Genomic DNA, 24,194 nt, shown 5'->3' with positions numbered 1-24,194 from the left:
TGGGTTAAAATCATAAATCTGGTGTCAATGTCCTAATTTGAGTAAACTGGCGCTTATTAGCTACTATTTTATTAATAATTAGTCAAGTTCATGATTTAAATTGATTGCTTGTTGGACAATAGTTTCTTAAATAAGGTAATGCAGCCAGCCTTTTGGGCCTACCAGTGTTCAAAGTTACTTATAGGCTAGGAAAGAAATCAAATAGGAAGAAAACTCACTAAAATTACGAAAACTACTTTAAACAGTCTAATATGCTTATACATCTAACTCCTAAATAGTACTTGATAAACTTTACACTCCACCCCACCCTAATGAATCAGTGCACTGACCATTTTATATATTGCTATTCCATTTTACAGTAAATCTGATAGTTCTTTCTTATTTTTTTTTTTTGCGGCATATAATAGGCCTAATTAAACACGATTTTTTTCAAAGTGAAGTTTTGTGTAGAAACTGAGTTATATGTTACTCCACTAGGGGGGGCGGGTTTGGTAAAGCAATGCTGCTGCTGCTGCAATTGCAACCCTGCCTCCCCCCCTGGCCAGATATAGTTCTTTTTTCAAATTGGATTTATTTAGTTTTATGAACTCTATTTGGCATAAATAATGCAGTTAGTCAGATCCTCAGCCGACTCATCACAACATTTAACCTTATCCATTACTTAGATGTGAAAATTTAGATTTTCCTCGCTAAAAAAAAATAAAAAATAATACAATGATAGGTAGATGCTTATTAACAATACTATCAGTTGTTTCGTCAATTATGTCAGGTAAAAAAACACCCTTTCCAAATAAAATATTCATTGCTATCAAGTTGCAAATAAAGCCCCCCACCCTCCCACCCACCTAATTTGGCCAGATATAGCTGTAGGTTATACATACAAGTTTGCTGATTTTGTGGGTTTGCCATTATTATCAACAGATCTACTGCAATACTTGTGAAAGATATGGTGCCCACTTCTTGAATGTGAAACACTCATGCCATCTTATTAACTTATGCTCATCCATCATCCTATGCACGCTTGTCACTTCCTAAGACTCTAGAAGACTCGGCGCGAAATATTTAGGTTTTAAGATGTGTAGTTAATATACTTTACGGAAATTCGTGTCAATATTCTTCCAATTTTTCTGCCGAAATGCTGAAAAAGTTTTTTGAACTTCTCATCAGAAAGTAAACGTTCATTATTTTGGCTTCATTGTCTTTGACATGACATTAAGGAGAAGTGATCATTAGAAATGAATAGGCACTTGGAAAATAATATGGAAAAACAAAAAATGGTCTTATCTAAGATTCGAGCCCTAATTAGCTAATTAGGGCTCGAGCTCGATTAGCTAATTAGCTCGATTCGAGCTAATTAGCACATCCACACGTAAGTGTACTTACCCCGACGCTATCAAGTCTTACAGAATAGTGCTTGTTTTATAATTACTGCTCTCCTAATGTTCGCAACCCGATTATGTTCTTTTATTAATTTTACTTAAATAAAGAATGAGAAGTTCTAAAATATGTTGTATTATTGCAATGTCATCGGAAGCATATATACTGATAAAATTTGCAAGTAATTGAAAAGTCAGAAATGGTAAGAAATTGGAAGTAATTTGGAAAGTGGAGGTAATTTTTCAATTTAGAAGTAATTCAACAGTCATATATGGTAAGAAAATGGCTCACAAATTCCACAGAGTTATATGAAAAAAAAAAAAAAAAAAAAAAAAAAAAAAAAAAAAAATGTGTTGGATGACAAGACAGTTTTTTTTGTCGAATTGGCATTAATCTTTATTTTTCAAAAATATCTTTGTTACAGCATGAAAGGTAATAGTAAATAAGATGCTTTGATTCTAAAACTTAAAAAAAAATGTGAAAAGCGGACAATGTAAGATTGACCTCCGAAAAACTAAACCCGCAAATTCTAAAAACCTAAAAAAGCACCCTGATTTCATGCTTCCTACCCCTGCGATATGACGGGGAGGCAACCCATGGTAGACAAATTAGCTAGGAAGAGGTTTTTCAGCCCCAAAACGCCCACCAAAACAGACCAAGCCCAGAAGAATTATATGAACTTAAGAAAACATTTATTGAAAATACTGACTTTGTAACACCAATATCAAAAGTTGTAAAAGCAAAATTTAAACCAACTCATGCATTTCCATAGACAGAAAGTTTCTCCGACAAATCAGCCATTCTTGTCACCACTTGACGTATCTCAATAGATCTACAAAAAGAAAGAAATGAGAGATATAAGGGGGGAGGAGTAAAACAACTCATATTGTAGATAGAGGCTTAAAGTTAAGAATGAAAATCCCTAAATCTATGCTTTAGAAATGTATTTTTAAATATTTTAGAAATATATCCAACATTCCACCACCCAAACAAAAAATATCAACTTAGAAGAAACAACAACATTAGGCAGACAAATTACAAAATGGAGCATAATGATTCATGCAGAAGTATCGGATGCACTTTATTTCTACCCCAAACCCAAAGAATACATTGTTATGGATAGTTAATTCAAAACAACCAACAATACTTGAACTCCTGATTTCTCATTTCCTACTTTAACTTTAACTCGGGTAGTAAACACATCATCACAATCCATCGAAATGTTTTTGAAGTGACGACCCTGTAACCCAACACTACTAATTTCAGGGAGTCGGAAAACCTAGTTTGGAGAGTACAATTGTTTTTTCACCAGCAAAGATATTTCTTAGATTAAACAGTTTATTCAAACTGTAACTGAAAATTTATAATTATTATACTAAAAGGATATAGCTTGAACTGTGACCAATTAGTTGTCATTTAAGACGGCTAGAACTAATGCCTACTTACACGGGAATGGTTGGACATATGTCTGGGAGGGGCTAAAACCCTGTGTTTTAGGTAGAGGCGGTAGTTTTTCACCTACTTTTCCCAAATTCTCCAAAAATTAATAAGAGTTTGGAGAATTATGGAGTCAATACGCATTTTCTTTATAGACCCAAGTTTCAGGTCCGAGGTCTAGGGTCACACTGATTCTAGGGACACAGCCAAGTTCTAGGATCACACTGGCTATGCATGATGGAAAACGAAGAAATAAAAGAACAAAGAACAGCGAATAAGAAATACGAGACAAACCAGGCATTCCAGAAAGTATCTCCGTCAAACCGTCTTCAGTGCTCAAAGAAAGGTAAAATAAAGTCCCACTTGAAAAAAACTAATTAAAAAGGAAGCACGTTACAAGATAAAAACAAGGAGGAATCTCATGTTTTTATGTTTTGAAATTCAGTCACCTCCTTGATTTTGTTTTAGAAGGTGGATCCTTTTTTCATTTTTTTTTTCGTCACCTACTTGATTTTGTTTAATAAGGTGGCTTCTTTTTTCATTTTTTTTTCACTAACCTCCTTGCTTTTTTTTAACAATGTGGGTCCTTTTTTCATTTTTTTTAAGTCACCAAATTGCTTTTTTTTTACAAGGTTGCTCCTTTTTTCATTTTTTTTTCACTACCTTCCGCTCTTTTTTTTTAGATGGTTGTTTATTTTTTCATTTTTTTTCACTCAATTAATTTATTTTGTTTTAGAAGGGGGCTCCTTTTTTCATTTTTTTTCAGTAAACTCAGCGCTTTTTTTTAGGAAGGTGGCTCCTTTTTTCATTTTTTTTCAGTCACCTCATTGCTTTTGTTTAACAAGGTGGCTTCTTTTTTCAATTTTTTTTTCAGTCACCTTCCTTGCTTTGCTGTTTAACAAGGTGGCTCCTTTTTTCATTTTTTTTTCAGTCACCTCCTTGCTTTTGTTTAACAAGGTGGCTCCTTTTTTTTCATCTTCTTTTTTCAGGTCACCTCCTTTGCTTTTGTTTAACAAGGTGGCTCCTCTTTTTTCATTTTTTTTTCAGTCACCTCCTTGATTTTGTTTAAAAATGTGGCTCCTTTTTTCATTTTTTTTTACTAACCTACTTTCTTTTTTTTTAGATTTTGGCTTCTTTTTTCATTTTTTTTTTCGTAAACTACTTGCTTTTTTTTTATAATGTTGCTTCTTTTTTCATTTTTTTTTCAGTAAACACCTGGGTTTTTTTTAACAATGTGGGTTCTTTTTTCATTTTTTTTCAGTCACTTCCTTGCTTTTGTTTAACAAGGTGGCTCCTTTTTTCATTTTTTTTCAGTCACCTCCTTGCTTTTGTTTAGCAAGGTGGCTCCTTTTTTCAATTTTTTCTAGTAGTTTTATTTATTGATTAACTTCATAGTTTTTTTTTATTTGTATTCTCACTGAATATTTATAATTCACTGGCATAAACTTATCTTCATTATTGTTTTGCCCTTTTGTTTCTTCGTTTTCCCTTCAGACTAACGATCACTTTAACATTTAGCATTATAAATCCCTTTAAGATACGAAATACTTTATAAACGCGTATGCGTATATACATAGTTCTACAATACAAATATCAGTACATATACAACATATAAATTAGCATATTTAAATACAATAGAGTATACACTACAGTTTATATTCCGGAATAAAGTGTATGGTACACGATGTTTTATATAAAATATTGGATAAAATATAATTTAATAGCATAAGAGGAGTAGCAAACTTGGAATTTCTATTATTGCTTTTGCCAAAACGCAAAAAGGACTGATAGAATTAGCAAAATACCAAGTCTTGCATTGTAAAACAGCTCCAGGGAGCATTAATCCTCTGGAGGGGGCGAGAGGGGCTTCAAATTCCTCCTCTCCTGGTTGTACAACTGTTTCAGGAATTATTTATCCTTTTCTGAATATGATCATCTTTTTCCTTTTTTCCTTTTTGAACTTGTTTAAAGTAAACTTTTGCTATATACTGTGTGCATTAATTTTTTTCTGTTTTATTAATTTCATTATTATTGGTACCCTGAACTGTTGATTTTTATTTTTTGCATGTAAAAAATGGAATTCCTTTTTCATAATTTTGTGCAGCACGAATGAACTAAGCATTAAGATTTTTTTTTGTTATTGCAATAGAAAAATAGAGAAGATTATGATAAAGCCTAAAATAAAATCTTCATTGACATCTAATATAAAAACTATACATTAAGAAACACGTTTTCCTAGCAAATATTTGCAATTCACCTACGGGTTTGCTATAAACTTAAATATAGCACAGATTCTAGAAATTAGTGACTCACTGTCTTTGCAATATCTCCCTGGTGATAGAAATTTGGGCTTCGCTTAAAAATGGTCTGGTAACTGGCATGACTTTTCTTCTTCCCATGGCACGTTTGAGCATCTGCAATCTAGATTCGAGACGGGAAATGTCAGACTGACAAACTAAAAGCCTCCGCTTCATATCCGATTCGGCACTGCTGCTTTTATTCGTAAACTGTTGGAGGATTCCATAAATGCGCAAAAGGCTAAAAGATGGGTGTTTTAAGAGTGTATTAGAGTACATAAAACAGTATATCAAGCCTCCGCTTCATATCCGATTCGGCACTGCTGCTTTTATTCGTAAACTGTTGGAGGATTCCATAAATGCCCAAAAGGCTAAAAGAAGGGTGTATTAAGTGTGTATTAGAGTACATATTAGAGTATATCAAGCCTCCGCTTCATATCCGATTCGGCACTGCTGCTTTTATTCGTAAACTGTTGGAGGATTACATAAATGCGCAAAAGGCTAAAAGAAGGGTGTATTAAGTGTATTAGAGTACATATAAGAGTATATCAAGCCTCCGCTTCATATCCGATTCGGCACTGCTGCTTTTATTCGTAAACTGTTGGAGGATTCCATAAATGCTCAAAAGGCTAAAAGAAGGGTGTATTACATTGTTAAGAGTGCATTAGAGTACATATAAGAGTATATCAAGCCTCCGCTTCATATACGATTCGGCACTGCTACTTTTATTCGTAAACTGCTGGAGGATTCTATAAATACGCAAACAGCTAAAAGAAGGGTGTATTGTAATGTTTATAAATTCTAACCAGAGTTGCTGGACGGGGCACATTTTCGCCATTTGGACCCTTTTTTGACTAAATTACTTTTTGAATCTTTCAAATCGGCGCATTTTTGTTTCGGAAAATCGATCCTTAGGCGCATTTTCCTTTTAATGGCCGTACAATTTTAAACCCAACATTTGTTAACACTGGTCATAACAGTAATGAAGATTTCCTGAGACGTTAAATAGGTGATTTGTTGTTATTGACTTCAATGGATACACAACAAAGAAAAAGGGAAAGAAGGTAAATTTCTCAGCTAAAGCTACTTGAAACCGAAATACCGGGAAAGAATTTTTAACCCATGCTAATCAGAAATTTAAACCCTTAACTTACTGGATTTCCCTTCCGAAAACGTAATATTAAGGGTTGATCAACTCCTTCAACAACGAAAAAAGGAAGCATATTTTTTCTTATGTGGAAAACGTCCTCTGTTTAACTTAATCTTAAATAAGATGAAAATTCAATTGCTGTAAAGAAAATGAAGCAGCCATGAAATACCACTGTGGCACCTTACTATTACCGTATAGTCGTGTCTAGGTTAATTTAAAGCTAAAATTTAGGAAGGGTAATTACTTTCCAGAAAGCTATGACGTAGGTAGACTCCAGGATGACAATTTGAGAAAAATTTTCCAGGAACATTTCATTATTAAACTGGAGAGTCTGTCAATTTGCTTCTGGACTGCCCATCTAGGGAGATGTAGGTAAAACGGGACAGCACCTCTTTTCATGAAAAGCTTTTTTTGTAAAAAAAAAAACAAAAAAAAAAAAAATCTGAAATATGTCTTATACGAAGGAATACATGTGGCTATTCTAAGGTTGTTCTTTTATTTCTGTTTTTTAATGCTACCAATAACATTTTCGAAAAGTAAAAAAAAATTAACCTGACCATGATAAAGAATAGAGTTAATCATTAGCAAAAAACATAAGGTGCCATCGTTAAGATTATTTGTCTAAATTTTAAGGATTTGTAAAGCATTAATAGCAAAACAAAATATAATTTTAAAATAAATCAATTTAAAATTCACACTTTTAGAAATGTTAATTTGTGTCTCCCAAAAGAGAGGGCTGCAGTGTTTCTAGGTCTCATCGATTGATTCAATGACTGAAATGATTCGATTGATCAAAACCAAAATTTTATTTTGTTGTCTTTAAATAAAAGTTAATTTACGGGTTTTTTTAAAATAAAAATCACCATTACGTTTAGTAAAACAATTTCAATTGTAAAATGACCAGAAAAAACATGTTTTCCCAAAAAAGTTTTCAAAGAGAACTAAACAGCGATATTTAAACCAAGAAGGAGCAGAACAAACACAAACTACAATGGACAAATAAATCCGACCCCAAAACAAGCAGAAATTAAAATGAATAGTGAAGCCAATCTTCAAATAGACACAATTTAAAATGAATAAGTGATGAGACTTCAGCAAACCTAAATCAAAACGAACTAGATTTACGTTGCTAGTAAAACATGAAGTGTTGCAGCAACCCATTGGTCAGATTCAACGATGAAACTGTATCGGGAGCAATACTTCTATTTTATTTTTTGTTCGCCGTCAAGTAAATGAGCCCCAAAAAGCGGAAAAATTGATGCTCCCTCCCCCATTTTTTTTTTTGTAAAAAGATAAAGAAAGAAAATGATAACACATTCCTTAAAGACAGTCTCAAATTCTTCTTTTCTGGCTAAAACTAGTTTTATTCTTTTTTTGCTAACACCCAATCACTATTTTAATTTTAAAATATATCATGATTACAACCTAATACATGCATACAACTTAATATCTAATGTTATTTCTAGAATTGCAGCATGTACAAGCTAAAGCTAAGGTACTATGCCCCAAGACGTAACCTCTGTTAAATTGTTTCCTATGCATTAGATGGTAAAAACAATTTATTCGACATCTATTGCGGAAGAATTGCCAAATTAGCATTTTACTAGCAATTGGAACACTACGGACGGCACCGCATTGCATAATTGCTGCGTAGCTACTTGCATGACGATAAATATCTCTATCCTAAAATGTACCAAAACAAGGAAGAGCAAGACTAAGTACCTTAAGTATATACTTAAGTACCTTAAGTATATAGCCTTTCGCCCCTAAAGATAAACAAGCTTTATGATCTTTAATTACAAGTCCCTCTTTGTAATATAGAAGAAATCCACAAACAATGAAATCATGAAGCCTCCTAGCACCTGGGCTGTAAAATTCAAACGTCTAAAATTGGGAAGGGGGTGCTGAAGGGACGACTTTCCCACTTCGGTTTTCTAAGCATACAGATTAACAATCTTAGCGTGAATCTGACTTAAACAAAGCGCAATACATCGAACTGTTTGAACCACAACCCCGAACTGTTTGAAAAGAACGAACTACTGTATATTTAATTGTTTTTCTCTTTTCACATAGGTATAGAATCTGCCAATGACTGAGTTAAACCCAAAAAGAATAGAAATTGAAAAAAATAATCAGATAAACCATAAAGAAAATAGATATTGCTTCAGATGAATAGACAAAATCCTAAAATGGAAAGAAACTAAAATGAATAATTTCAAGAAACCCAAAGATAGCAGATTGACTTTTTACACTTGCAATATCTCCCTTCTTCAATTTTTAAGTGAAAAGCTAAGCATACCGCATCAAATTTAAATTACAAATGTGCAATAATTTTAAACTACATGACTTGGGCACAAAATGGGGCTATAAACGGAATATACAATAATTTTTATCCGTATTTATCGTTTTATCCTAAGACCCTTTACACCCCCGCCCCTTGCAGAGCTATCTTTTGAGAAAAACTGTAGATATATTGCGCTTTTTGGGGGGGGGGGGTCAGAACCACGCTAAGATTGTTAACCTGTATGCTTAGAAACCGAAGTGGGACAGTCGTCCCTTCAGCACCCCATTCCCAATTTTAGACGTTTGAATTTTACAGCCCAGGTACTGGAAGGCTTCAAGATTTCATTGTTTGTGGATTTCTTCTCTATGACAAAGAATGACTTGTAAGCAAAAATCATATCTATATCTATATATATATATATATATATATATATATATATATATATATATATATATATATATATATATATATATATATATATATATATATATATATATATATATATATATATATATATATATATATATATATATATATATATATATATATATATATATAAAAAAAAATATATATATATATATATATATATATATATATATATATATATATATATATATATATATATATATATATATATATATATATATATATATATATATATATATATATATATATATATATATATGAATTTTAGCGTTGAAGGAATTTTCATATTCCTTTTAAATTTCATTTTAAATCATATTTATTTCATATATATATATATGAAAGCGGCATAAAGAAATAAAACATTTTAGGATAGGAAAAAGAATAAAACTGGTATTATCCAGAAGAGTAGGATTGGGACTGTCTTTAAGGAATGTGTTATAATATTTTTTCTTTATTCTTTTTTTTACAAAAAAGAGTACCTTTTGGGCATCAGTTTTTCCGCTTTTAGGGGTTCATTTAATCGATGGCAAACAAAAAATAAAATAGTAGTATTGCTCCCTATACACTTCCATCGTTGAATCTGACCAATGGATTGCTGCAACACTTCATGTTTTACTAGCAACGTAAATCTAGTTCGTTTTCATTTAGGTTAGCTGAATTCTCATTACTTTGTTCATTGAAGTTGTGTCTATTTGAAGATTGGCTTCATTGTTCATTTTAATTTCTCTTTGTTTTGGGGTTAGATTTATTTTTTTTCATTGTAGTTTGTTTGTTCTGCTCGTTGTATGTTTAAATATTGCTGTTTAATTTTCTTTGAAATTTTCTTTTGGAAACTAGTTTGCTCCTGATCGTTTTTCAACTGGCATTGTTTTATTAAACGGAATTTTGTTTTTATTGAAAAAAACTTTTATTCTATCAAATAGTTTCAGTCGATAGGATCAATCGACGAGACCTAAAAACACAGCAGCGCTTTCATTTGGGAGAAACACATTAACATTTCTAAAAGTGTGAATTTTAAATTGATTTATTTTAAAATTATATTTTTTTTGTTTCACTATCAATGCTGTACAAACCCTTAACATTTAGATAAATAAATCTTAACGAAGGCAGATTATGTTTTTTGCTAATAATTAACTTTATTCTTAATCATGGTTTTGTTAATTTCTTTTAATTATAGTATCTTTTTTATAGTGATCTTAGTTTTAGGGGCATACATAAAACCATATTTATCTTAAAAAGAAGGAGCAAATAGAAGACTTAATGAATCTTGGCTTAGACCTGCCTTTCGTAATGATGATTTAGAACGTACCGTTTCTCGAATTCTTCTTCCCTATCTTTCAGATCTTCATACTGTTCAGCAATCAGTCCAGCTTTTACTTGCAAATCATGTTTCGAGTCTTGAAGAAGCATTATGTCTTGTTTCAAATTCAGAAGCCTACCTCTCAGAATTTCCGATCTTCTTTCGACCTGAGGGAGAGATTAACTTTGAGCTTTGAAGTTGAGCAGAAATTATAAATAAAGATGCAAGAAAAACTCCTAATGTATAAAATCTAAAGCCGAACTGATCAACAATCAAAAAAACAAAAATAAAAAAAAAATCAAACGGGACAATGGCCAGCAGAAGGAATAGAAAAACTAAAACGACGCGGATATTTCACCTGTATAAAACAAAGCGTCTTCTATGCCTTGTTTACTTCTTTTCGGTGTTAGCAGAAGGAATGGAAAAGGGGCAGAAAGAGGGGAACTTAGTATTGAGTGTACTTATTACTGCGAAACAGAATTGCAAGATGGCAAGCTAACACTTTTTCTTTTCTCGTAAAAAAAAAGAAAAAAAAAGTTTTACGAGTAAAATAAAAATGTTAGTTAATCGAGATACTTGTCTAAGAGTATTGGATGCTCTGTAGGATATAGAGATTTTCCGTGGGCGCTAGTGGGGCACTGACACATCACAGAGAGATGTTCATAGTAGTTATCAAAGACTATCTAGATGGATAGACTATGTCAGTGGATAGACTAAATTTATTAAACTTTTAACATTGTTGAACATAAATAATTTCACTAAGTCCCTAAACAACAAAATTTACTTACACTAAACAATTCGTGGCTTGAAATTAAAATCACCACAGAGCAGGTTATACAATTGAAAGATATTTATCACCCTGAGGTAGTAAACTGTAGCCCACAGTAACTGAAAATTTAAAACATGTTTTGAAAAAAAACCTGTCAAGTTAGGAAAATCGCTTTTTGAAGCTGACTGAGGAATGGTAACTATGATTTTGATCAATTTTAATAGTAAAAGTTTTCTGCGAAATTTGATTTTAGGAATTTGAAAAATAGCCTCAAACCCCATAAAAATGTTTTCGTGTCGAGATCAAAAATTTGGTTCTGGGAATTTCCATAGCCAATAACTTTTTTTTATTAGAATTACAGAAGTTGTAATATGTCTCCTAAATTATTCTTTTTTTCCGTGGCCGCTAGCGGGGCACTGAAACATCCTAAAGAGATGGTAGGGCTCTATTTGTAAGGAAATTACTATTTCCAGTACCTTTTATAATCGAGAAAAGATAATATAACAATGAAATAGAATTAAAAAAAAAAGAAAAAAAAAACGCAACCGATCAAAATTGTGAGATAGTAATTTTGCTTACAATAGTCCAAAGAGCATATAAAAATGGCTTCAGGGTGAACACACATCCTTCAGAACCCAGGAGCAACGGTTGTAAGTTATGACCGGGCATATAAGGTTTTTATGGAACAGATGGTCGTGTAAACTTCGGATCATATGGGGCTCATTTAATTGGAAGTCGGAAGATCTAGTGCCCTTTTTAAGAGTCAAAAGTGAATGGAGAGCAGCCAGCCCCCCCACCCACAAGCCTATCATTTTCCAAAACACACCCAATCAAAATTTTAAGAGAACTGTTTTGTTCAGAATTATTAAAGGTCCAGTAATTATGTCTTTTAGGATGTCAGCCTCCCCACAGACCTCATGTTAAGGCCAGTAAGTTAGGCAATTCGTTTATTGCTTGCATATAGTATATGTTATAGATAAAGTATATATGTTTGAACTTAATTTTCCAAACAGACAAAGGGAATGCAGGTGAACCTTTCAGAAAATGTTGAGGAGAGTGCTAAACTAAACCAAAACATATTATGTGTATAAGGATTGTCAAAATGACGTATTTTGACCAAAAGGCAATATATGCACGCTACTACTAACAGTTCTACATTTATTACTACTTCTACTTCAACTACTACTTCTATTGCAACTACTTGTAAAGGCAATACGTTTATACTGCTCCTGCCACTAGTAATACTGCTATTACTAATAATACTAATACTAGTAACGTAAATACTACTACTATGACTACTATTAAAACTATGCCTAAGGGTATGAAGGTGAAACTTTCAAGGAATGTTTTTTTTTTTGGGGGGGGGGGAGGGGAGGGGAGGTGAACTTACTCACAACACCCCGTTTGTATGCAGGTCGTCTTAAGATCGTAACAACAATATCTTAGGAACAGTTTGGTATGTGAAATTACAACTAACAGGGCTTTTTGTGAAGGATGTTGAACTAACCAAAGAAAATATTTGCATCCTATTTCTACCGCTTCTAGTCATACCACTACTACTACTATTATTATTATTACTTCTACTACTACTACCACCACTAAAACTAAGGCTACTACAATTAATTCTACTGCTACTACTACTACTACTACTGCTGCTATTAAAACTAAGGGTATTAAAGAGAAAATTTTGGGTGATATTGAAACTGTATGGAACTAAATCAAAACACACTATACCCGCACTGGTTGTTAAGAGGACGCATCAGTTATGCTTCAGGAATGGTTCATTATATTAAGTTGAAACTTTCAGCGTGTGTTGAAGAAACTAAAGGTAAAATGTGCACACTGCTATTAATGGTTCTACAACTATTGCTAATGCGCAAGCTAATAGTTTTAAGCTGAAGCTTTCAAGGAATATTTCGGCGGATGCTGAGCTAAATCAATAAGTTCTAGTGCCATTTTTAAGAGTCAAAAGAGATTGGAGGGCAAGCAGCCCTCTCCCCAAGCCCATTCATTTTCAAAACACATGGAGTCAAAATTTTTTGACATTCATTTTGTTCAGCATAGTAGAATGGTCCAGTAACTATGTCTCTGGAGATATTGGGTATGTCAACCCCCCACAATTATGTAATTGTCCCACTATGCTTTAAAACTAAATGTTAGTTTAACACTAAATCAAAGGCACTGTGTGTGTGGTTGCCAATAAGACACCTCAGCAATATACCGAGAACGACTGGGGGTATAAAGTTGAAACTTTCAGGGCTACTACTATTACTACTTCTGCTTTTATAATTTAAATAGAGCAAAAGAGTGTAAGTGTATCCAAGTTCTCAAAGAGCACAGAAAGAATTTTTTAGGAATGATATTATGTTTTATTTTCCAGGTCAACTTGAGGAGGTATAAAATTAAATTAAACAATACTATTTGTGCCAGGATTAAACAATGGTGAAAAGGCTTTTCCAACATACAAATAGCAAGCCATCCTATGGATTCTTATATATATATAAAAAAAAATTCCACGGAAAAGACTATGTCAATAACAAAAACAAACAGAAACGAATTTAGAAAACTTTTCCGCAAAACAAATTTTTCAAAGAAAAGTAAAGAGCTCCATTTCAGCCACGGTTATTCCAATGGTGTACATTTTGTTTCGATCCAATGCCATTTTGATTTTTCAAAATGTGTTTTCAAATTAGCATTAAAACTAGTTTAGATAATGGTTACCATTCCTGAATCAGCTAGAAATGGCAATTTTTTTCTCAATTGCCAGTTTTTTTGTAATGCGTTATTAATTTTTGTAAGGCCGTTAAGTTCGTTAGGCTAAGGTTCGTTCCTTACCATAGGCCAAGGTTCGTTACTTACTAAGTTACGGTTAATTCTGCAACCATGATTGAGAATTGAATAATTAGACTGGGGCAACCTTACAGAAAAGATACTTTGCAACGGGGATGGAATAGAAAGGAGTTAAGTAATAATATTGAGCGAAGCGAGTTAACAAGGCCCAGTCTCGTTAATCAACTAGCCTTATTCCAAAATGCACATTAAGAACCAAAACTATTCTTCCTTTTCTTCTCCTTTGCTTTTAATCAACACAAACCTCATACAATAACTGTAGCGTATGCTTTTCCCAAAGAGCTCGGTAACTTTTCTTACTAACTGAAAATTAGACTGTTGATTGAATCTCTTCAGCAATTACTATTATAAACTATATGTACTCTTTCTGCTCACATTTTGCTGAGCCAAGAGCACAGCTCTGTGCATTGCAGGCTAATACGACGAAAAGAATTTTTGTTTTTTTAAGGGTTCTCTTGATATTTTGGTAATCTTCAGTGGTTGAACTTTATTTGGAACACAACTGACTTTTAACACTCAGCTCTCAATTTGCCAGCGAAACAAATAACGCTCAAAAAGTGCGATCAGTTTTGCGTTTCATTTTGAAGAAATTTAGATGAATTTCTTAAAACTGACTGTGAGTTACGGAAAAAAATCTCTATATTTTTTAATCAGCCCATATTACTTCAACAAAGCCCAAACTAACTAAACCTTAGCAAAAAACAATTATGTGATCTCCAAGACATGAACAAAAATAAGTAAAAACGATTTCACATCTCAGGAGATCCCCCCCCCCCGACTCAAGATTTCTTGGTGTAGTACCTGTAATTGAGAATAACTGTCGAGACAGCTTTAACTAACGTCTATCATAAGTAGGGACTGTAAGTTTTCAATATATCTAACGCTTTTGCACTCTTTTATAACATTACTTACTTCTTCTGCCGCGGAGGTGATTCCCACTATGTATCCATTCCAAAATGTCTCTCGACTGTGATTCATTAGCTGCATTAGCGCACGGGTGTCTAAGCTCTCACCATCTTCAAGATGAAGCAAAGGTTGCGTTCTTTTCTTCTAAAAAAACAGCAAAAACTGTGCTTAATTTTTCAGCGATTGGGCGCAAGGATAATCAGAGGGAAGGCTAAGCAGTCTTCCACCCCACAAAAGCACCAAAGACACAAAAGCACAAAAATTATTTAAAATAATGTATAAGTCTTTCCTGGTAAAAAGAGAGAAACAAACTCTTTCGAAACATATGGTCCTCCCTTTCTACAGGAAAATTTGCTCAATTTTCCTCCTGGTCAAAACAAGCTTGTTCAACGCTTTAGGATTTTCAAATAATTTGCAATTAGCAGCCAAATGCCAGCATTTCAAACGGTTCGTGGTAACGAACTGTAAGTAAGGAGCGACCCGGCTCAATGGTAACCGAAAGTCTAAAAAACGGAATTTTGGTACCAATAGATACATCAAAAGAATGAGATTTTAATTCTGATTTCAAAAATATAAGTTTCATCAAGTTTAATCTTACCCATCAAAATTTACACGGCTGAGAATATTTGGCTGATTTTCGAAAAAATGGGGAAAGACCCCCTAAAAGATATAGAACCTAAATGAAAATCACACCAACATACTCAGCGTATCAGATAACCCTACTGTAGAGGTTTAAAGCACCTATCTACAAAAATGTGGAATTTTGCATTTTTTGCCAGAAGAAAGATCACGGGTGCGTTTTTATTTGTTTGTTTGTTTTTTTTTTCCCAGGGATAATCGTATTGACCCAGTGCTCCTAGAATATCGTAGGAGGGCTCATTGGAACATAAATTAAAAGTTCTAATGCCCTTCTTAAGGGACAAAAAAAGATGGAGGGTAACTAGCACCCCTCCCACGCTTTCTTTTTCCCAAAATCACCCAATTAAAAATTTGAGATACCCATTTTGTTCAGCATAGTCGAAAATCTAATAAATATGTCTTTTACGATGACTTAATCCCCCACAGTTCCCAGGGGAAGGGCTGTAAGCTATGAACTTTGCCCATTGCTTACATATTGTATTGGTTATTGGGAAGTATACAGACATTTTCAGGAAGGATTTTTTTCTGGTGGGGGGGGGGCTGGAGGAGGGGGTTACTCGGGAGAATCTTTCCGGGGGGGATGTTTCTTTGGGGTACGGGACATTTCTATGATGGGTGCGCCGGATTTCCCAGCATTATTTAAAAAACGATCGGAAATTAAATTTAAAAAAAACAAGTTTTTTCAACTGAAATTAGAAGCAACAATAGAACTTAAAATGAACAGAAATTATTACGTATATGAGGGGGTTCTCCCCCAAGTCAATACCCCGCTCCTTACGCTACAGTTTTTTTTAGTGCTTTCAAAAGAGCTATCTATTCTAATTAAACGGCCTTTGTGATTCAGGGGTTTGTGAATTAATTTTTTTTTTTAAATTTTAACGTTAAGAGCGTGGTATTGACTAAGGGAAGAACCCCATCATATACGTAATAACATATACGTAATAAAAAAAAACAAGCGATACGGCTCAATAGTAATCGAAGCTTTTAAAAACGGAACTTTGATGTCAATAAATGTATCAAAAGAATGGGCTGATAATGCTGATTCTAAATATATGAATTTTATTAAGTTTAATATTACTCATCAAAGGCTACGAGCCTGAGAAAATTTACTTGATTTTTTAAGAGGGGGGAAACATCCCCTAAAAGTGAAAGAATTTTAAAGAAAATCACACCGTCAGATTCAGCGTATCAGAAAACCCTATAACATAGGTTTCAAGCTCATATCTGCAAAAATCTGCAACTTTGTATTTTTTGCCAGAAGAAAAATATACGAATATAGAAGTTCGTTACGTAAATTAATTTGTAAATTACGTCAGAACCAAATTTAGAGACAGCCATTAAACAAAAGAAAAGTAAAATTTTTATGCAAATTTTGTTTACTTATTTAATGACGGTGAGCCAAAATAAAAGCTGCATTAACTAAAAAACGATCAGGAATTATATAAAAAAAACAAGTTTTTTAAAAACTGAAAGTAAGGAGCGACATTAAAACTTAAAACGAACAGAAATTATTCCGTATATGAAAGGGGCTGTCCCCTCCTCAACGCCTCACTCTTTACGCTAAAGTTTGACTCTGTCGCACAACTTTATTTTTAAAAAAATAAAAAGCTTTAGCGTAAAGAGCGAAGCGTTGAGGAGGGGACAGCCCCTTTCATATACGGAATAATTTCTGTTTGTTTTAAATTTTAATGTCGCTCCTTACTTTCAGTTTTTTTTTTATTTAATTCAGTAAAAATCAACCTTGGATGTACGATAGGTTTATGTTACTGAGGAGATTGTTTCTTTTTTGTTAGCGGACCTATCCATCGCAAAATATGAGTTCTTTTTCTTCTCTTGCTTCACTACAAGATTCTATTCGACTGTTAAGCCTTCGTTTGAAGAAGCTAACAGATGTATCTGATAGAAAAGTCTCCCTAGGAAGGTATTTGCAATACACAGCATATATGCAACGCTCCAAATACGGCAGTTTTTGGATGATCAGTGAAATACATTTTTTTGTTTTATTCGAAGCATAAAGAAATTTCACTTTATCGCCCTAAGGATATCAATTTATGTGGACCAACAAAGGTTAACAACAAATAATCCAACTTATTCTACCACAAATCCTTCTACACCTCAAGCTCAAAATTATATTTAAGGTGCTTTAAAGTCAATGAAAGGCTATTTTTTTAAGTTTGAAAGACGAGCAACTTGGCTTGTTAATATTTGCAGTGTTTACAAGAAATGGGAATGAAAAGCAAAACACCCTTCACATCGGTCTAAAGGAGCCCATGGCAAATAATAAAAGCTCGCAACACACACTGGGAAATGGGGGGAGGGGTGGTTAGGCCCTATCTCCCAGAAAACAAAAACACAATTAATAGCCCATTAAATTTTGGTTATACCCATGACCGAAATTATTTGTATCTCTACCATCAGAGGTGTTCGAAATTAAGCTATTTGTTAAGAATAAGGAGAATAATAATAATAATAAAAAAACAAAGACTTGAGCATAGTAAAAAAAAGATGGTCCCCTATCATGCATACTTCGAATAAAGCAAGATTCTAAAAAGACTAAAAGCGCCCAGCCAACAGTTCCGTCATGGTCATGGTAATCTTATTAATATCTATCACATTGCAAACAAAACAGAGAACAGAAAACTGGTCCTCATCAATTCTTCAATTGAATTTTTTTTTAGTCAACGCCAGCACAATACCAACCGTACAAACTACTTCAGTCCAGAGTAAGCAAACGAATTGGTATATACATGTTTTTTGCAAGAGTTTACATTTTCTGCAAATTTTGCTTTTCGTGTTTATTTGATGCTATTTTGTAACATATGTTTTCGCTTACTTTTTATTTAAAACATATTTATAATAAAAAGGCAAAGTACTGATATACTTGAGCTGCGCAAAGCTTCCACTAGATGGAACATTATGATTATTATAGTTTAACTGAAACATCTATTCCGTAACAGTGTAGTAAAAAACTAGCTTATATTGTTATTCGAAACTGTTACTACCTGCAACATACGGTTAATTCGATCCATAAAATAATTTGTACTCAAGGCCTTTCCTTCACTTTCGAAAAGCATCAACTCCTCATTATTTCCTTTCTCAGACGATACGTCGATTTGTAAACTCAGTGAGATTGGTAACAATTGGGCTTTGCAATCACGAGTTATGGCCAATAGTCTGTTTGGCAAGTTTGGAACAAGAGAAAGGCCCAGTGGCGCAGATGGTCCTTGTCCTAGAAGCAAATCCTGTATAACATTCAATGTAAAAGACAAATGTAAGCAAAATCCAGTGAGAGCATAAAACCCCTCTCAAAAAGACATTGATCCATCCCCAAAACGAAAAATTCTCTTCCCATTAGATTTTAAGTAATTGAGACAACGGCGGTAAATTGTAATAACATAATTCCTTACTTTTGAATTTAGTAAAAATTCTTGATTTTTGTAAATTGAAATAAAGGATAGCTACACTAAAGCTAATTTAATACAAAAACGTCTGGAAACGTTGAATTTCGACAAGACATGCGCCATAAAAGAATTTTCTATGCTCTTGCATTTCTCGTAAGAAGACTATTTTGACTAAACTCGTAATTTTTTAGTCTTTCAAGGGGGAGGGGGGGGCAAACTAAGGTTTTCATTACTGTACATACTCATTTTTGAGCAAATATCTCTTTGGACCATAAGTTGACCATGTTCCCGTTTAGCACCACCATGTAAATAAACTTTATTTCGTTCTCTTTTCGCTCATGTTCAAAATTCATCACAAAAAATTAATAATTAAGTCATGTGACGAGAGATGGATTAGTTAGATGACGACTCTCCGGCTTGACAAATGAATTTTTTGCCCCAAAAGTGAAAAAAATTAATTTTTTATCTTATTGATGATGATGAGAAAATGGGGGACTCATCTAAAATAAGCAACCAGTGACCCTGATATTACTTACTCAAAAATATCAATAAATTATTCTTAGGAAAAAAACTTTCAAAATAGCAAATTGTCACATGTGTTAAGCTAAAGTTTAACTAAACTAGTCATTTGTCGAATGATATAATGCATTATAAGTGATATGGTATAATGGTACTGTCTTGTGTTGTACGACGTAGACTACGTCAGCTATAACTGGGATAAAAATGGGGAGTTTTCTGGTTTTAGTCAAGTTGGTTTTTAAGATGCTGTCGGGTGCTTTTTATGCAATGGAGCAATTTATATCTTTATTCCTTTTTTAAATTTCTTTACTTTTTTTCATTTGTATTCTTTCCAGATATTTATTTTATTTTCTTCTATCCTTTACACAGGGCCAGGAGGGGAGCGACCGGGACAAGCTGGCCCAAGCACCGCGGCTGGGGGAGAGGGGGCCACGACTGGGGGGGATACCACAAATGGGGATTCTGGGAAATATTTTGGTTTATGTTTGAGTCAGGAAAGGGGAGGGGGCACCGTAATTAATTGTGCCTCGGATGCCATCAACCCTAGGAACGGCCCTGGTTTACTTTCTCTTTTACATGTAGATGGAAGCAGCCCTGAAAATCCGATAAATAAAAATTGCAGAAAGTATATCTATTACATCCACTATATACCGAATTGGAGATACGCTGTTCAGTTACAGACTTTAGTTTACCGACTTATTTCTTGTCTAAACCCTTAAGGGAAAGTAGCTTTCACAAAAAAATAAAATCGTATTTTTGTTGTCCTGTAAAATTATGAAAACGCGAAATATGCCTTTTGGTTTGTTGACGCAACGTTAGAAAAGATTTACATAGTTTGTAAGATCACATGATAGACAAAATAAAGTAGAAAAGAAAAATAATATTTTCAGTGAGTTCAATGTAACACCAAGAAAGCAGATACCTCCAGATACAAAAACTTCCGCCATTCTCTTTGGTACTACTAATAATAAAAGACTAGCAATCAAAAGAAGTCGATAAAAATCACTTTTCAGGTGGGGATTTCAAATATTTCTTTCTATTTACTGACTTTCATTGAAAGGTTAGTCTTTTATCATTGTTTTCATTGCAGATGGCCTTGCAAACCGAGGTCCTTGAAAACATATACTTTTGTCGTTTCTATTCACTGGCTGAAAATCTTCCATGTTTGAATTTCCTTTTCTTCTCTAGAACTCTTCACCTAAAAGGGTTTATCTTACCAAACTTCTTCTAGATAAAAGATGAATGATAGAAGACAGGAACCTTACCTGAAACTTGAGTACACATCATAAATTCAGCTATAGATGGCAGCCTCAACACTGAAAAGTCTGGCTCTTCGCCTGAAAGCTGGTATTTGTCTAATTGAATTAAAGCTGGAAGCCGTATACCATGCACGCCACTCTTGTGAGATACAAAGTATCTAAAAATATAAAGGTTTCCCGTCAACTTAAAAAAGAACTGGGAGTCTCCATTAAACCACTTACACTTCTTATGCCCAAGTCAAGTTTGTTGATAAAACCAAAGACTTTATATCAGCTAGACTTCAAATGTTAGTAAAATTGCATTAAATTTCTCGTGGGTGGAGTCTCAGTAAATAGGCCTTTGCTGCAGAGCATTTTAACCATGTATAAATATATAGACATAAAAAAAATGGAATCACATCAGGGAGTACGTAAACCTATACGTAAACCCAGGGAGTACTCTTGCCTATAAACCTAGTTCAATAGATAGGTTCATAATCAGTTTCTGGTTTTGATCATCGATTTTGCTGACATAAATACTCTAAATAAACAATTAAAATCAGCCTTCGTTAAAAAGAAGAAGTTTTTCTAAAGTTGGATTTAGAAGATACTAATAATCAACCCAAGAAATAAACAGAGGGACAAAGGTCTGTGAATTTAAATAAGGGTAGCTTCACAACAAGGATAACGACCTAGTATTATGCCAAAAGCAGGCAGTATGTCCATAGAATTAACCACGGTACATAGTTAGTTCAGCGAAAATTCATTAAAATTGAAATTTAATTTTAGATCAAACTTTTCTTTTAAGAATTTAAAAAAAGGAAAAAAGGAACCTTCGCCAAACCTATCACAATTCAAACAAAATAAAGAAATTCATACCTAAACTTGGAACCCTGAGTACCATAGATCCGCACACTAAATTCCTCGTCTTCAATAGTTTCTTCCTTATCACTGATCCCAACATCGACTGAAAGTTCAATTCGCTCAAAAACGTGCATATACTTTGAACTCAATTCCGTCTTAGCTGATATCCCTGACTCGTTGAAATCAGATCTCTATAATAAAATACAGGTAGGTATTTTTTTACTTTAGCTGAAAATAATTAAACGGAAACAAAATCGGTCAAGCCGGGCTCTAAAGTTTGTCTTTTTTTATGACAGCACCAAAGATACCACACGTCATTTTTTTTATAACTGCCTGAATAGATACCACACATCATTGTGTAGTCACCACACATCTACTTCACACACACCACACATCATTGTGTAATCACCACATACCACACATCATAGATACCAGTAACCACACATCTAACAAGAATGACGGATTCAATTATGGGATAAATGAAGTTTAGATAGCCAGACCTATGCAATCAGTCTATATCCTGTCAAATGTCACAACTGCTGATGATTTCGAAGAAAAAGCAGAGGGAGCTCCCAAAAACCCATGCTATCTGAAGTTGTCTATGGACAAAACCAGCCTACACATGGCCAATCATACTCGAGAGCTGACACAGGAATTTCTGGTCGGAGTGTCTAAGCGTCTACTTCACAGTTAAGATCTTATATCGGAAATTACCATCTACTACTGCAAATGCACAAGGAGCTCGAACCGTACAGACTTCAATACAGAACCACTGACGGGCTTAAACACGAAACTCAGGCCTCAGGAGAGAAAAGCCTATCAATACGTGACCTTGTATCAATACTTGTACTCCAACATCATTGCATCAATAAATTGTTCCACAACTTGTAAATTGGATTTTCATAAAAATCGCAAACATTTTAAATTAAAAAATTCAATTTGGCCATTAAATTTTCGATATATTTGAAAAGAATTGATTGAAAAGGAAGAAACCTGCTAAGAAAATGTTAGTCTGCTAACCCCATATAATGTAAACAAAAACTATAGTGATTTCTGCAAGTATACTGTAGATACTAAAACTGAAAAAAAAAGAGTCATTGGAAGTCTTAGGTAGCATTAAATCTCTTAATGCTACAATGAAAAAAGACAAACTATATCAACAATATACTTTGTTTTCAGTAAAGAGCAAATGACACTCTGGCCTCGTGGGTAGTAACGCAACATTTAATTACTGAGACACAATTACACTGGAATAATACCCCAGCAATCCTACGGACTTCTTGCTGTCCGGGTCTAAGCCAGTTTAAGCACTTCGGTGTAGACTTGAGAAGATATGTTGATCACCATCCTGCACTGGTATCCGGGATCAATGCTTTTCCTGAGGCCAAAATAATTTCAATGATTTAAAGAACATGAAAATTACAACTTGGAATGTTAAAAAGTTAAAAAATAACTATCGTATCGACATTTTGACTGACGAATTCAGACGATTTGAACTGGACTTATGACGTTTTTACTAGGAGATTTTAACGCCAAGGTCGGTGGAAATAGGGATAGGTGATATCCTTGCCTAGGTAATTTGCTGTAGGAAAAGAAAACAGTAATGGATACAGACTTTTGCAATTTTGTAAGTTTAACAATCTAGCTATAACCAATACGGTGTTTGGTCACAAAATGGCCCATAAGTTAACATGGTATTCATGTGATGGTAAGACGGCAAACCTTATTGATTATGTTATAGTAAACAAAAGACTGGCAGGATCAATCCAAGATACTAGGATATACAGGAGTGCTGTTATTGATGTTAAAAGTAAAGATCACCATCTTGTAGTGTCTAGGTTTAATTTGAAGCTGAAATTTCGGAAGGGTAACTATCTCCGGGGAAGTTATGATGTTGGTAGACTCCAGGATTAGAATTTGGGAGAAACTTTCCAGGAACAGTTGAATACTAAACTTGAGAGCTTAAACTTTGACAAAGTGGAAGATGGTTGGAATAATTTTAGAAAAAACAATTTGTGAAGTTGCTGATGGTGTCTTAGGGAAGAAAGTTAGGACTGCAACTAGGAATACTAGTGAAAAATATTTATGCTTAATAGAGAGGAGACGGGGCTTGTGCAAGAACTATTCAAGTGATAGACTATATGAAAACAAAAGGAATGTAAAGAAAATGGAGAAGGCATTAAAATATGAACTAAGGAGGTGTCAAGTGGAGGTCATGAATAAAATTGCCGAGGATCTGGAAGACGCAGCTAGACGGCATAATATTAAAATTTTGTCCTGGTATGTTAATAAATTGATAGGGAGTAGTCCATCTCGACTTGTCCCAGTTAAAGATTGGAACGGGGCCACAATTAGTGATCAGGAAAGCGTTAAAGAGAAATGGACAGAACATTTTAAGAATTTGCTAAACCGAGATAGAGTTGCAGTAAAAGATATAGAGGAAAATGAGAAAGTTTGTGATGCCATGGATGTGAAGGAAGATTTGTTTGGCGAGGAAGAATTAGCGACAGAACTAAAAGGATTAAAAAATAGTAAGGCTTCAGGTGCTGATAGTGTGGTAAATGAGTTTCTTGAATATGGTGGTTATAAGTTATTGAAGATTATGATTATGATTTTTGAAAAAGGGGAAGTACCTAGCGATTTAAGGAAAACCTAAATTATACCACTGTATAACAAAGATGATGAGAGTGACTGTGGCAATTATCGAGGCATTAGTTTGGTCTCTGTAGGTAGAAAA

The 24,194-nt window shown here is 33.8% G+C and overlaps 1 protein-coding gene across 2 annotated transcripts in view; it reads right to left on the bottom strand.

Annotated features, from left to right (window-relative positions):
* Positions 1 to 1,949: 1,949 nt before the first annotated feature.
* mbo (Nuclear pore complex protein Nup88) overlaps positions 1,950 to 24,194 on the bottom strand; it is a 56,999-nt gene continuing 34,754 nt past the window's right edge. The window contains exons 7-13 of one of the 2 annotated variants that reach the window (XM_089096800.1): positions 21,473 to 21,648; positions 20,621 to 20,772; positions 18,438 to 18,664; positions 14,803 to 14,940; positions 10,281 to 10,438; positions 5,128 to 5,352; positions 1,950 to 2,209 (exon numbers count right to left, since the gene is read on the bottom strand). In XM_089096800.1, coding sequence (XP_088952926.1) covers positions 2,134 to 2,209; positions 5,128 to 5,352; positions 10,281 to 10,438; positions 14,803 to 14,940; positions 18,438 to 18,664; positions 20,621 to 20,772; positions 21,473 to 21,648 — 1,152 coding nt within the window. In that variant the 3' untranslated portion in view covers positions 1,950 to 2,133. The other variant, XM_089096801.1, reaches the window with a different exon arrangement.

This window comes from Artemia sp. Qi Xiang Cuo, chromosome 11 (assembly GCF_049724085.1).
Source record: "Artemia sp. Qi Xiang Cuo chromosome 11, ASM4972408v1, whole genome shotgun sequence".
Lineage (NCBI taxonomy): Eukaryota > Metazoa > Arthropoda > Branchiopoda > Anostraca > Artemiidae > Artemia > Artemia sp. Qi Xiang Cuo.
The sequence above is the reverse complement of the archived record's forward strand: the minus strand, read 5'-3'. Positions and strand labels throughout refer to the sequence as shown.